At 39.1% G+C, this 16683-nt stretch overlaps 1 protein-coding gene across 3 annotated transcripts in view; it reads left to right on the plus strand.

Annotated features, from left to right (window-relative positions):
• LOC133562220 (A disintegrin and metalloproteinase with thrombospondin motifs 16) overlaps positions 1-16683 on the plus strand; it is a 166862-nt gene that overhangs the window by 79674 nt on the left and 70505 nt on the right. For all 3 annotated transcript variants that reach the window (XM_061916195.1, XM_061916194.1, XM_061916196.1), the window contains 4 exons: positions 1345-1428; positions 3936-4095; positions 5880-5985; positions 6072-6209. In XM_061916195.1, the coding sequence (XP_061772179.1) occupies positions 1345-1428; positions 3936-4095; positions 5880-5985; positions 6072-6209 (488 nt within the window). The remainder of the gene's footprint in view (positions 1-1344; positions 1429-3935; positions 4096-5879; positions 5986-6071; positions 6210-16683) is intronic.

Here is a 16683-nt window from a genome sequence, read left to right on the forward strand (position 1 = left end):
TGTCTTTGCAAGATGTGATAAATAGATCATAAATTTATAAGGTGATGTAATAAATAAATGTAGCGATCAGAATGAAAGTTACGGTAACTTGTATGTAACAATGTAAGAATGTAACTAACAAAGTAAAAATAGCATTGATTCTCCCAAAAATAAAATTAAAAGCAAAAAGTATGTTGCATTAAAACTACACTGAAAAGTACAATATATCCAAAATGTTACTAAAGTAAATGTAGTGTGCTTCTACCAACCTATGTTTAAAACTAGGGATGTCCGATAATATCGGACTGCCGATATTATCGGATGATAAATGCTTTAAAATGCAATATCGGAAATAATCGGTATCGGTTTCAAAATTATCGGCATCAGTTTCAAAAAGTAAAATTCATGACTTTTCAAAACGCCGCTGTGTACACGGACATAGGAAAAAGTACAGAGCGCCAATATACCTTAAAAGCACTGCCTTTGTGTGCCGGCTCAGTCACATAATATCTATGGCTTTTCACACACACAAGTTGATGCAAGGCATACTTTGTCAACAGCCATACAGGTCACACTGAGGGTGGCCGTATAAACAACTTTAACACTGTTACAAATATGCGCCACACTGTGAACCCACACCAAACAAAAATGGCGAACAAATTTCGGGAGAACATCCGTTCCGTAACACAACATAAACACAACAGAGCAAATACCCAGAACCCCTTGCAGCACTTCCAGAACGCTACAATATACACCGCGGCTACCCCCTACCCCCCACCTCAACTCCGCCGCCCCAACCCAGCCCACTTCAACCTCCTTATGCTCTCTCAGGGAGAGCATGTTTCAAATTCCAAGCTGCTGTTTTGAGGCATGTTAAAAAAATAATGCACTTTGTGACTTCAATAATAAATATGGCAGTGCCACATCAGCATTTTTTTCCATCACTTGAGTTGATTTATTTTGGAAAATCTTGTTACATTGTTTAATGCATCCAGCGGGGCATCACAACAACATTAAGCATAATAATGTGTTAATTCTAGAACTGTATATATCGGTATCGGTTGATATCGGAATCTGTAATTAAGAGTTTGTAATATCAGAATATCGGATATCGGCAAAAAAGCAATTATAGGACATCCCTACTTACAACACTAACCAGAAAGCTCAGTTATACACACAAATGCCGAAGCTGAAGTTTTTGGGAATAAAATCCAATGTGTGGACCAAAAACGCACAGCAAAAGATGTGTGATTTTAGAATATGTTTTATCATAATTATCTTAATACTTCATATGTTTATGCCAAAGTCACTGTGTATATGATATGTAATTTACTTTTCTCTAACTGATGACTGCATGTATTATAGGTTTCCAGTCTCTTTAAAGATGGAACCATAGGAGGAAGCATCAACATTGTAATAGTGGGACTTGTGCTTCTAGATGAAGAGCAGGTGAGAACACTTTGAAGAAAATACTTTCCTAAACTGACCAACAAAACCCTGTCAGCTAAACATGTCTTTAACAGTGTCAGCAGAAAGATGCCTATTTAGGTTTTCATTTATAGTTATTCCAAAATGATTTACTCTAACCTGGCATCTGCAAAATCTAGTGACCTAGAAGACATACAATCTATACAAAGTTTGTAAATTGTGTCTCCTAAATGAGCAAGATAGATAGATAGAGAGATACATTGATAGATAGATAGATGGATAGATAGATAGATAGATAGTATTTTATTGATTCCTTCAGGAGAGTTCCCTCAGGAAAATTTAAAAACCCAGCAGCAGTGTACAGAATTGGGATTGAATTTAAAAAGTAATAAGTAAATAATGGGGGTATAAATGGAAACACAATAGAAAATATTACAATAAGAATAAAAATTAAAAGCAACAATGGGAATAAAAATAGAACAGTCAAATAAGAATAGAGCGAGTGAAATCTGAGTTTATGCATATGGTGGGAGAAAAAGATGCAAATGTAATCATTTATTGCACGCAATGTGATTTATCAAGACTGTTCTGAAACTGCTGTTTTCCGTTTATACTTAGCGCCTCTCTAAAATATGTACGAACTGGCACAGATACCCACAAATGGTTGTGAAAACAGGAGACAGTCACATTGCAAACACAGTTCAACATATTTGAATCGTCAGAAATAAAAATATTAGACATTGTCCATACAGCTACATAATTTTAGAATTTTACAGCAGCTGTGTGACTTAAGGGGCTAATTAAAACACATTAAATTGATTTGTTTTGGTGTCTGCTGGCATTTTTTTGGTATTGTGTTATAGTGTTGTTTTTTTTCTTTTTCCTATATACAGTATATGATTGATACTGTATATAGGCATATGTATGTATATAACTATATATTAATGCGTGTATGTATATACAGTACATCCACATTTGTATTCATATATATATATATATATATATATGAGGTGGCAACATGTCCAGGGTGTACACCGCCTTCCGCCCGATTGTAGCTGAGATAGGCACCAGCGCCCCCCGCAACGCCGAAGGGAAAAAGCGGTAGAAAATGGATGGATGGATGTATATATATATATACAGTGGGGCAAAAAAGTATTTACTCAGCCACCGATTGTGCAAGTTCTCCCACTTAAAATGATGACAGAGGTCTGTCATTTTCATAATAGGTACACTTCAACTGTGAGGGACAGAATGTGAAAAATAAAATCCAGGAATTCACATTGTAGGAATTTTAAAGAATTTATTTGTAAATTATGGTGGAAAATAAGTATTTGGTCAACCATTCAAAGCTCTCACTGATGGAAGGAGGTTTTGGCTCAAAATCTCACGATACATGGCCCCATTCATTCTTTCCTTAACACGGATCTATCGTCCTGTCCCCTTAGCAGAAAAACAGCCCCAAAGCATGATGTTTCCACCCCCATGCTTCACAGTAGGTGTGGTGTTCAATTGGCTGCAACTCAATATTCTTCTTCCTCCAAACACGACGAGTTGAGTTTATACCAACATGGATACATGAATGATACAGTAGAGGATTGGGAGAATGTCATGTGGTCAGATGAAACCAAAGTAGAACTTTTTGGTATAAACTCAAATCGTCGTGTTTGGAGAAAGACGAATACTGAGTTGCATCCCAAGAACACCACACCTACTGTGAAGCATGGGGGTGGAAACATCATGCTTTGGGGCTGTTTTTCTGCTAAGGGGACAGGACGATTGATCTGTGTTAAGGAAAGAATGAATGGGGCCATGTATTGTGAGACTTTGAGCCAAAACCTCCTTCCATCAGTGAGAGCTTTGAATGGTTGACCAAATACTTATATTCCACCATAATTTACAAATAAATTCTTTAAAATTCCTACAATGGTAATTCTTGGATTTTCTTTTCACATTCTGTCTCTCACAGTTGAAGTGTACCTATGATGAAAATTACAGACCTCTGCCATCATTATAAGTGGGAGAACTTGCACAATCAGTGGCTGACTAAATACTTTTTACCACTGTATATATATGTATATATACTGTATAAAAATATATGAGAAAACTTCTGGCATTATGCTTTGGGCAGTACCTTCACAACACCCACGCCACTCAGATAACACCTTCGGCATGCTTAAAAATAGTTGATCTTGTCTTGAACGTGCTGTTATGTTACCCAAAAAGGAAGGTTAATATTATATCTTTCTGCTGCATGTTCCACAACATAACGAAACAGCAGGGGTTGGACAGCTGGACCATATGATGTCATGAATGTGGAGAGTCGTAGTAGGCTACACGCAAAAACCTCATTTAAATTGGGCGGTCTGCTCCGCTTCTGTACCTGTTATCATTTGTACACGGAGTCTCAGTCGATCACCTGAAACACGCCCACTCATAGTAGTCAACATTATTTACTTTTCTGACACTATTTAGCACTTATTTGGACCTTAGTAGACCTTATCTTACCTCTCATAATCCTTATGTCACAGGACGGATTGGTGATCAGTCACCATGCAGACCACACACTGAACAGTTTCTGCCAGTGGCAGTCCACACTTGGTGGTCGGGAGGGTCAGCGCCATGACCACGCCATCCTTCTCACTGGACTTGACATCTGCTCCTGGAAAAATGAACCATGTGACACCCTGGGTACGTAATGTAGTCCGACAATATTTAAAAGAAATAACACATTTGAATGCAGCTGTGAAAGTAAAATAGTTTGGCTCAAAGGCTTGATAAAATAACGTCAGTTCTCCTTATGTATTTTTTTTTTTTTTCATTTATTCATTCTGATCTCTTCTCTCTGGGAAGATGCTGCTGTCCTTTGTCAGATGGTGTGCCACACAAAAACAGATGCTGAAATTGTTGCTGCTTTCTATAATGCTGTAAAAAAGATCTGAAGCTGAATTTGACCCCAACTATTGAGATACCTAATTAATTCCAGACCTTTGCAGAATAATGCACACTAGTGCTATTAAATCAATAGAGGGTTCATAAAACAAATATATGTATTATTGTTTTTTAATGTTTTCTGCTGTTTTCTACAACTTATTGTGTTCACACACAATGTCACAGTCGTGAGTGTGTGGTCATAACAAAAAAGCAACAGCTTGTTTGCGGTAATGACAATCCTACCACATTGTTGTCCTCGACACTGTGAGAAAATAGTCTATGTAGTGTTTCTGGCAGGCTGTGACGCTTGTGTACACGCACAAACACACGTGCACACTTATACAGTTTGGACTTCAAAGTGTTGAGACTAGCCGTGTCCTGAGAAGAAAAGTTCAAAGGTGTGGGTATGTGTGCATTCGAAGAAAAAAAAAAAAAAGTTCATTCCGGCATATGGCATTCTTGAACGTAAAAATTGCATGCTCATTTTAAGAAACAATTACTGTGGTTACAAAACAAAGAAAATGTAATAGTCAATTCTCATGACAAAATATCCTACTGATTTTGAATGTCGAAATTCAAAATAATAATGCACATGAGAAAATGTTTATTTTAATGGTTTTGCCATCTGTATACATTGAAGTTCCAAAATAACAGAACACAAAGCTTAATTCCACCCGAGAGATTCCGCCTCTTGGAGATAAAAGCATGAATTGAGCCTCTGAGGATAGTTTTGACCCTCAGCCAAACGTGCTGTATATGCATCTACAGTATGTACAAATGGATAGTGGACACTGATCCATACAAATAGGTTAAGGTTGCACTGTTAAAGTCATGTTCACGAGTGGGGGAAGAGTGGATCGTGAGATCGACAGGCGGATCGGTGCGGCGTCTTCAGTAATGCGAACGTTGTATCGATCCGTTGTGGTGAAGAGGGAGCTGAGCCGGAAGGCAAAGCTCTCAATTTACCAGTCGATCTACATTCCCATCCTCACCTATGGTCATGAGCTTTGGGTCATGACCGAAAGGATAAGATCACGGGTACAAGTGGCCGAAATTAGTTTCCTCCGCCGTGTGGTGGCGCTCTCCCTTAGAGATAGGGTGAGAAGCTCTGCCATCCGGAAGGAGCTCAAAGTAAAGCCGTTGCTCCTCCACATCGAGAGGAGCCAGATGAGTTGGCTCGGGCATCTGGTCAGGATGCCACCCAAACGCCTCCATAGGGAGGTATTTAGGGCACGTCCAACCGGTAGGAGGCCACGGGGAAGACCCAGGACACGTTGGGAATACTATGTCTCCCGGCTGGCCTGGGAACGCCTCGGGATCCCCCGGGAAGAGCTAGATGAAGTGGCTGGGGAGAGGGAAGTCTGGGTTTCCCTGCTTAGGCTGTTGCCCCCGCGACCCGACCTCGGATAAGCGGAAGATGATGGATGGATGGATGGATGTTAAAGACAGGATCAACAAAACTTGTAGGGTTGCCTGTCTGAAGAGAACACAATTGCAATGTGTACTTGTAACGCAAATGTGTGTTACTGTTTTTTTTGAAGGTTTTGCTCCCATCAGCGGCATGTGCAGCAAGTACAGGAGCTGCACCATTAATGAGGACACTGGTCTCGGCTTGGCATTCACTATTGCCCATGAATCTGGACACAAGTAAGAATTTACATCTCTGTCATGACAACAACAATAATGCTTTCTGACTTTGTGACCCTTTATAATTTTGTGTTTAAATTCCTCAGTTTTGGAATGGTCCATGACGGTGAAGGAAACATTTGTAAGAAATCGGAAGGCAACATCATGTCTCCCACATTAGCAGGTCACAACGGTATCTTCTCATGGTCTGCATGCAGCCGCCAGTACCTCAGCCGCTTTCTCAAGTAAGAAAACAAAGCTTTATTGTCATTAGTGTTATTTATATATAAATATATATATATACATATTTATATATATATATATATATATATATAGTGGAGCAAAAAGTTATTTAGTCAGCCACCGATTGTGCAAGTTCTCCCACGTAAAATAATGACAGAGGTCTGTAATTTTCATCATAGGTACACTTCAACTGTGAGAGACAGAATGTGAAAAAAAAAATCCAGGAATTCACATTGTAGGAATTTTAAAGAATTTATTTGTAAATTATGGTGGAAAATAAGTATTTGGTCAACCATTCAAAGCTCTCACTGATGGAAGGAGGTTTTGGCTCAAAATCTCACGATACATTGCCCCATTCATTCTTTCCTTAACACTGATCAATCGTCCTGTCCCCTTAGCAGAAAAACAGTCCCAAAGCATGATGTTTCTACCCCCATGCTTCACAGTAGGTGTGGTGTTCTTGGGATGCAACTCAGTATTCTTCTTCCTCCAAACACAACGAGTTGAGTTTATACCAAAATGGATACATGGATGATACAGCAGAGGATTGGGAGAATGTCATGTGGTCAGATGAAACCAAAATAGAACTTTTTGTTATAAACTCAACTCGTCATGTTTGGAGGAAGAAGAATATTGAGTTGCATCCCAAGAACACCTACCGTCAAGCATGGGGGTGGAAACATCATGCTTTGGGGCTGTTTTTTCTGCTAAGGGGACAGGACGATAGATCCGTGTTAAGGAAAGAATGAATAAGGTCATGTATCATGAGATTTTGAGCCAAAACCTCCTTCCATCAGTGAGAGTTTTGAATGGTTGACCAAATAATTATTTTCCACCATAATTTAGAAATTAATTCTTTAAAATTTCTACAAAGTGAATTCCTGGATTTTCTTTTCACATTCTGTCTCTCACAGTTGGAGTGTACCTATGATGAAAATTACAGACCTCTGTCATCATTTTAAGTGGGAGAACTTTCACAATCGGTGGCTGACTAAATACTTTTCTGCCCCACTGTAAATATACAAACTTGTTAAAGGATTCCAGCCAAAGTATTACGAATGACACTTCTTGTTGATATAGCAAGCTTGCGGAGCCTAATATGAACGATGAGTGAATCATTATGCCCAGGAAAATATAGATATTATTTAATATACATGCAAGCCGATCAACCAAGCATGTGAGATCGAAACAGCTTGTGAAAAAAAATAACAATATTGTCAAGATACTTAAGAGCGAATGTGCACAAAAGCTGCCGCTGTGTTTGTGCAGTAACTTTTTCACGCATGCAGCCTGCTCAACCAAGCAAGAAAGTATGCATCACAGGCATTGCGTCTATGTGTCTGGCTATGCGTGCATGTGTGTCTGAGGGAGAGAGAATAAGTGTGCCTGAAACCAGATAGCCACAAATCTAGTGTCCCGACTAAATTTACCCTTGTGTTAACTGAACCTTTGCAGTGTTGGAGACCCACACTGTTTGTCACCCCGTTATTAGAGTTGGGTTGATGTCACCCTCGTTAGGACTGTCGGCCTTATATTAAGCACCACCTGAGATCATTGGGCTGCCTGGGGTCATTTCCATTTATTTTCCCAATTGCATTTTCCCAATTGGTGTACAGCTATACTGTTGTATTGAGGGACTCTTTAATGGCTCCATCTTCCTCAATTCCAAGAAGTTTTGCACAATGTGTACTCATTCTGACCCTTCTCATCCTCACTCAGCAATGACAGAGAAATCTGTGCCAACACTCAGTCAGGCCTTAAAATGACAGACAGCTACCATGACAGACACAGTCTACTTAAAGGACACTTACAAATGTTTTTGTTGGAATAGCCATGGGTTTTAAGCCCCCTGTCATCCAGAGAAGATGTAAGATTCTTACCTCTCAGTATGTAGACACCCATCGGACACTTCATTAGGAATATCATTTATAATTATTTCAAAACTATAACTATAACGTATTAAAAAAAAAAAACACACACATTCTATTATGTAGCCTGTGAGGTAACGGTCATCATTTTTATCAATGTTCATTATTACCACGGTATCGTTGTGTGTGCTGAAAAAGTAAAATGTTTAGTGTTTTAACCAAGTATTGTTTTAGTACATACTAGAGATGCCCGGATAGGCAATTATATAATCCGCAACCGCATCACAAAAGTAGTCATCCACCCGCCACCCACCCGAACCAACATTTCATCGAAGCCACACCCGCCCGCCACCCGCCCGTTGTTACATATCTAATACAGACGATGCAAGGCATTAGTGAGGTTAAAAAGTGTAACTCCCTCCAAATAGCACAGACACGATGGCTTTCTTGAACTGATTTATTTAAAGGCTTCCTTTCCCTTCAAACTCACCGTGAAAACTGTATTAAATTAAGCACGTTACAAACGTAAAAATAATAACATGCACAGCATGTGGATCAAACATTTTACCAAGTAAAATACCAACAAATGACAAATACCTCGTTGGCCATACCCGGAAGTAGCTTCCTTACATCCGTCGACAGACCAAACGAGACACTTCAAAATAAAAGTATGCCCACATACTGTTTCAAAGAGTGCTGCTGGTTTTTCGTATGTGGGTAACAACATTTAACTATTTATGAATGTTTGATTTCTATAGGCCAGTAAGGTAAAGTGTTGTACCTGACACGTTTGGGCTACCTTACTTCTGCAGCCTTCATCAGAGGTGTCACGTGATGTTAGCGTGACGTTGTCTGTGACGTGTTATATGGATTGTACCATCAAGAGTTGTCAGGTACAATACTTTACCTTCTAGCCTGTATAAATCAATTATTTATAAATACACGTCAGTAGGCTAAATGAACCTCTTCAACATAACATTTAACTATGTATAATGTAGCGGCTGGCTAAGGGGTGTTAGCCAATGACTTTGACTGGGGGCGGGACTTCTGGGAGAGATAGGGAAGTGACGTTATCGACAGGAAGTGAGAGTTCGAGTTGTCCCGGGAAAAGCGTTAGAGACATGAGAGCTGTTGTGTGGTTGTATTACATCTTGTGCAATAAAGACAGGACCAAACCTACATTCCTGGGATTATTACAATATATATTTCCAAATTGGTTCAACCGCCACCCGCCCGAATCTATTTAAAATCAATTTTTTCGTCATGTCACCCACCCGACCCGCTGTTTATCCGCAGACTCCGGGGTTGTGACCGCAAACCGCGCATCTCTACTACATATGATATATAATCTGTCTATTTTGAAAACATGGCTCCCACGTCTATACCCAGTTTGAGCGAGAAGAGCCTGCCTTACAATGACACAAACACAGTATGGATGGAGTTTCAGAGAAAACAATCCCACCAGCTTCCGTGGGTCTCTCTAAAAAAGGATCAATTTATAAAATCCATTCCCTCAATTGCAAAGTTAATATCCTGTTGAGAACCAGCGTCCTCTGCAGTGGACATTGATTCACTATTTTTCTTTTCTTTTTATCAAAGTCATCCAGAAAAGATGTGATATTCTTACTGTACCTCTCAGTATGTACAAACTCATCGGACACTTCATTAGGAACATTTAGTTATTTCAATACTATCACTGTATTGTATATGAAAAAATAAATATTACATCCTGTTATGTAGCCAGGGATGTAACGGTCATCATTTGTATCAATTTTCATCATTACCACGGTTTCGTTGTGTGTGCTCAAAAGTACTTATACACATACTTAAGTATTTTTACCATTTTTTTATTTTAGTACATACCATATACTTTAATTGGCAGAGAAAACATTATATATTGTTCTTGCTTCTTAATTGAGAACTGCACTCTTTTTGTAATGTTGCCAATCATCCACAATCTCTTTATGTGAGACAAGAACACACGTCTTGCGCTTTTACGTGTATTCTAAATAGTACAAAACTGCTGGTACGAGGCAGCTAACAAGGCACATGTATGGTGTTTCATCTATTCTGCCTATATATAGGGTTGGGTATCGTTTGAATTCGAACGATTCCGATTCTGATTCTTTGTTTCGATTCCGATTCCTGACGATTCTCGATTCCGATTCTTCTTGATCAATGTGTTTGACAAGTAGTCCCTGGAAGGTGGTATACATTTTGAGTTGAGCGTTTTCACCATATCCCTGCAAACATAAACAAACATGTAATGTTGCTGTTACTGTTTAGCCCAGTATCAACTAGCTTAGCTCTAACGTTATTGCTTAACTAACCTAAATGTTGGAGATTCCACCTCTGAAAAGGGATCCAGTCTTTTGACTATGTGTGCAGTGACCCTTCTGTGGCACTCTTCCGTCTGTGGCACCGACATCTTCCCCATTGCCACTACGGTGAACGGAGTACGCTGAACACATCGCGTAGCCTGGCTGACAGGTTGTAAATTGTCTATGAAAAAATACACGGGCTAATTTGTTAGCTGCCTCAACGTTGGCGCAAAACACATTATTTATTGCATATATATTGTTTTACTTACCGGGTTTGGACTGCAATGCAGTCACCGAGGTGCCTGGCTGGGCGTCGGAGCTGGAGCCAGAGGAAGAGGCAGAGGAGGACGGTCGGCGCGTCGAAGACGGGACACGCATTTATTTGTACTCCATGAACTTGGAGGTGCTTCATCATGTTCGATATTTCATTTTTTTTAGTAAAATAAAGCCACACTTTCGACCGCCGACGCCCGCTATCCATGCTTGACTGACTCGCTCGGCTACATAGGCTCGAATATGCTAACACTTCCGGCGGTGGGTGCTTCTTCGTTGGTGTTCAGCGGCTTTTCTTCCGGTCGGCGGACTTATTCCTTTTTTCCGGTCGGCGGACTGGGTATCGAAACTAGGAATCGAAATGTAAACTTTTGAACGATTCCGGGAGAATCGGAAAGTTAGTCCCGGTTCCAATTGATACTCGATACTCGATACCCAACCCTACCTATATAGCTCTCTTAAAAAAACCTCCAAAACCCTGACAAAAAGACCCATTTACAAGCTTAGACCTGCATATTAACCAGGCTATAGCGACATTGTTTTTGTAAAAGCGAACATCGAAGAAATTATTTTCTGCCGTTGTGACACATCGCCTTTCACACACTGCTCGTTCAAGCACTAGTGAGTAGCCAGCTACTAGCTAACTTGAGCTGCTAATAAAGTTGGTTATGTCCCACCATAAAATAAAGTAGAAGAAGGAGCTGGAGTTGCTTCTGCTAATGCTACGTTATAAATCATGACTCACTTGTATAATAGAGGGTTGTGACGCCAAGCCAGGAAGTTGGTCAACTTTGAAAATCTACACTTCACCAATATGGCTCTCAAAAATGGATCACAACCTAAAACCATTGCAACATGGCTGGGATGCATTTTTTTTTATCCGAGGAGTGAAGATTATTCCGAAATTAACATATCAAAGATAGTACAAGTTCTAAAAGTTAAAATATCCCTTCAGTCGGCATGAGAGCTATTGTGAATCAGTGATTTATGTTCTAATTTAAACGTTTAGCAATAAAACTAATTCTCCAAGGCGGTCACAAAGTCTGCCATTAGTGGTAGCAAACACAGAAAGTGCTCCTGATGTTGTTGTTGACAATCGTTTGTTGCTATGCGTGCTGTGATACTAATATGCCCAGCATAAGAAGTTACATGAATGCTTAAAATTACTAAAATATTGTGAGATATTACATGTTATCATGAATGTACCTATTACTACAATACATACACTCCTACAGAATGTATATAAAATAATGTTGGGAGGTTTTTGGATGTTTTTTAGAGGGTTTTATAAGCAAAATAGATCGTATCTTCAATACCTGCATCGTTAACTGCCTCTTACTTCATGCTTGCCAACCTTGAGACCTCCGATTTCGGGAGGTGGGGGGCGTGGTCGGGGGTGGAGCGCGGGGCGTGGTTAAGAGTCAAATATTTTATATATATATATATAATACTCGACTTTCAGTGAATTCTAGCTATATATATATATATATATATATATATATATATTTATTTTATTATATATATATATATATATATATATATATATATATATATATATTTATTTTATTATATATATATATACATATAAATAAAAGAAATACTTGAATTTAGGTGTTCATTTATTTACACATATACACACACATAACACTCATCTACTCATTGTTGAGTTAACGGTTGAAATGTCCATCTTTGCTCTATTCTCTGTCACTATTTTTCTAACCACAGCTAAACTCTCTGGCAGCGAAGAAGTCTAGCAAAATTCCTAGCCATTATGGATAACACCTCCCACCCACTACACTCGGACTTTGCGGAGAGAATGAGCACGTTCATAGAAAGGCTCAGACTTCCAAAATGTAACAAGGAACGACACAAGAGGTTCTTCATACCGACAGTCATTAGACTGCACTTAAATGTAGAATATATTTATATTATTCATATATTATATATATATTATATTATTTATTATTATATTTTTTTATTGTGAGAAAACTATGGTGCTGAATTGAATAAAGTACATTCTGTTCTACATTATACTCTATTCTATGTACAGTAGATGGCAGTATTGTCCTGTTTAAAGTGTCACAAGTTCACAACATTAGAGCTTACGGCAGACGAAAATGTGACTGCTGTTGTTGTGTGTTATTACCGGACTGGGAGGACTTTAATGAAACTGCCTAACAATAAACCCACATAAGAAACCAAGAACTTGCCCTCGATCATTTAACAGTTATAACGTCATTGGGCAGACACGCTCTTTATATTGTGGGAAAGCGGACGTGAAAACAGACTGTCGACACGTCACTCAGATCTGCTTGGAGCTGGAGGGGGTGTGGCCTCCAACTCCGCCTGAATTTCGGGAGATTTTCGGGAGGAAATTTGTCCCGGAAGGTTTTCGGGAGAGGCGCTGAATTTCGGGAGTCTCCTGGAAAATCCGTGAGGGTTGGCAAGTATGTCTTACTTACTGTTTTTGACAAGTTAGAATGCACATTAAAGGGAAACACAGGTGTTCTTGTGTCACATAAGGATTGCGGTTAATGGCCGAAAATTCCCAAAAAGTGCAGTTCTCCCTTTGTTTTTCGAAGTGTGGTAATCAATCCCAGTATTACAATCATTTTAAATGGTATTATTACTCATGTGTAATTTTAGCACGGTTTATCAATATTCGGGTAATCGTTAAATCTCCACACGCAGCTTAAACCGAAATTGTAGCAACGTATTTGTGTTGATGATCTGCTTCATACTGCAGAAATACTAAATGCAATTAAGTCAATGTGTAATAAAAAGAAAGCAGTATAGTTAGTCAAATGAATAGAAGCTATTGCTGACATTATCAGAACTGGTTTAGTATGTCAAACTTTGCATGTAACCAGTGTTAATCAGCGTTTCTCCACTTTCTGCACATTTTACCATGTCAGTCTAGCTTGACGTTACTTAAACTTTGTTTTTCCTATTCTTTGACGCACTGCCATCAGAAGACTCCGCCTCACGCTTGGGAGACTTAATAAAGGGGAAAAAGTTAACTAAAAAGTACAAAAAGCGTGTTGTCCTTGCTCAGTATAATGCACAAAATTAGTCTTTTTTTTTCTTGATTCACAGTAGGATTGTCCTGATACCAATAATTTGGTACCAGTACCAAAATGTATATTGATACTTTTCCAAATAAAGGGAACTACGAAAATTGTCAATATTGGCTTCATTTTAACAAAACATATCACACTACATTAAACACTCACAGTCAATTTTAGAAGGTTAAAACATCAATTAAAAGGCATTGAAATGGCATCGACTCCAAAGGGAACGTTTTCCCTGTGCTCCTCGACTACGGTCTGCACTGGAGCCGAACAGCAGGACAGATGTAACAACTACCTTATTATCTGTCACTTTTTATAACTCCTTGTGCATATCAGAAGGCTTAATATTTAAATGTTTACCTAAGTTTGAAGCAAATGTAGTAATACTAATCGCCACATTTGCCGAGGCGTGTTTTAAATCAGCTGTTGTGAGAGTAGCGTAATTCTGTGTGTGTGCTCCTTTATGTGGGGTGAGTGATGTGAGTAATTGAGTGGGCAAGTTAGGAGAGGTAGCAGTAACATGTGCAGAAGTGTCAGCAGCATGGTGGATGTCCGGGTGTGCTCTGTGGAAATAATAAATAAAGTGACCAAGTTGTAACTAATCGACGGCCTCTCATTCCGACAAAGAGCGTAGCCTTACGGACTCATTGCCAGATAAAGTGAAGGGTGTTACCCCCGAAAAAACATCAGCCCTGGAGGGAACATTTCCCTTGCGCTCCTCGACCACAGTCTGGGAGCTGACGAGCAGGAATTGTGTAAAACAGCACTTGCAACGCGGCGCCTCCCTGTTTAAAGCGTCACCTCTATCTATTGTTAGTTTTGAAACCCAAATAGCTCCATATTGCGCTTCATGCATACTCTTTATTAACCAGTAGAATTACTGTTTTTTTCCATTCTTCTCCACCATGATATTATTGATTATATGCCCTTAGTGTGTGCGTTTTGACACACTCAACATCATGCGCCTAGACTCTGTAGTCACCGGCGCACAGCTACATTCAAATGAAAGAATGGTACTGGTATTTTTCAAAGGTGGTATAGTACCGATTTCAATTGATTAGAACTGCGATGCTTTATTAGTACCGGTATACCGTACAACCCTAATTCACAGTGTTTATTGGAGTGTGTCTATAACCACAAAACGTTGGAACACAAGGCCCGCCTGTAAATATGTGTATAAATATAAAGACCAACTGACATCTGAGCCGGACATAGTATTCACCAGCTAGTACAATGTGAATGGATGCAATGTGTAACAACTGCCTATAAAATGCAGAATAAGGATGAGTGTCTGCACTCATCTAACCTTACTTGTTGACGTGTGTATCCTGTAATGTCTTTTTCAGAAACTTTATTATGTGAACAATGAAGGATATCCAGACATTGAACAGCAATTGTTTTATCTTGGCACATAAGAAACACAAGCATATGTTCACGCACACACACATACACACACGCACACACACAGACAAGTTTCCACACGTACATTCTCTGCTCCAGCCAATAAGGTCACTGCAATGAACTAGTCCAAAATATTGTGTCTTTTCATGTTCTTTCAACCCTACTTTTGAACTGTATTCCCCAGACCGCGGTCTTTTAAGTTTTCCGTATGAGAATCAGTGATCACTTAATACTGGAAATCCCCCACTTGTCTGTGGATACAGGTGACATGGCTTTTTTGCTCAAAATGGAGTGTGGAGTACATTAAAACATGTCGCTTAGGATATAAGTTTGGCAGACTGTTATGTTCCCATAGCAACATCTGTAACTTGGGGAACAATGGATCATCTTTAAATCAGACTTGTTTTTCCATTTCATTTGCATGGTATTGTTTTATTATGTTACATGTGACAGTAATTACAGTCTTGACAATTTTGCTCCCACAATTGTTTTTCTTCAGCTTAACTAGTTTGTTACTCTCTGCTGTAAAGTGGTTCCTGTCAACCTTCTGTTGTAGTGTAAAAAGCATTTATTATTTTCTTGTTTCACTACCTCACATCCGAGCTATCTTAGTGCCGCGGTTTGGCAATGCTTGTCTTCTCCTCCTGCTTCTTCCGTGTGTGTCCACGCCAACCCTCCTAACAAATAAAATTAAAAGAATGGTAGCTTGTGGTTCTCCTTAGTTAGAACCAACCCTACAACTAATGTTTAAGAAACATTAGCATTAATGCCGCATTTTAAAACCGTCTGTATTAATGTTATTTAATGAACGTAAATAATAAACGTTTAGACATTTGTCCATCGAGTCATAAATCATCCACATTCTAATTGTAATGCATCGTATACTGGATTATTTTTCCCCCCTCAATTGACAGTCAGACTGCAATGGTTGAAATGTAGTTTTGATTCAATATACCAGTGTTTTTCAACCTTTTTTGAGCCAATGCACATTTATTGCGTTGGTAAAATCCGGTGGCACACCACCAGAAGAAATTTAAAAACAAAACTCCATTGACAGTAAAAAGTTGTTGTCGCAATTGTTGGATATGACTTTAAACCATAACAAACCATACATCACTCTAGCTCAAAAGTAAGTGTACTGTCACGACCTGTTACATCACGCTGTGACTTATTTTGAGTTTTTTTAGCTGTTTTTCTGTGTGTAGTGTTTTAGCGCTCCTATTTTGGTGGCGTTTTCTCTTTTTTGGTATTTTCCTGTAGCAGTTTCATGTCTTCCTTCAAGTGATATTTCCTGCATCTACTTTGTTTTAGAAACCAAGAATATTTCTGTTGTTTTTTTATACTTCTTTGTGAGGACATTCGTGATTGTCATGTCATGTGCGGGATGTACAGTGTGGACGCCGTCTTTTCTCCAAAGTAAGTCTTTGCTGTCGTCCAGCATTCTGTTTTTGTTTACTTTGTAGCCAGTTCAGTTGTAGTTTTGTTCTGCACATGGCCGGCTCTACGCAGGGGCAAGAGGGGGCAGAGCCCCCTTAAATAAAT

This window comes from Nerophis ophidion, linkage group LG11 (assembly GCF_033978795.1).
Source record: "Nerophis ophidion isolate RoL-2023_Sa linkage group LG11, RoL_Noph_v1.0, whole genome shotgun sequence".
Classification (NCBI taxonomy): Eukaryota; Metazoa; Chordata; class Actinopteri; order Syngnathiformes; family Syngnathidae; genus Nerophis; species Nerophis ophidion.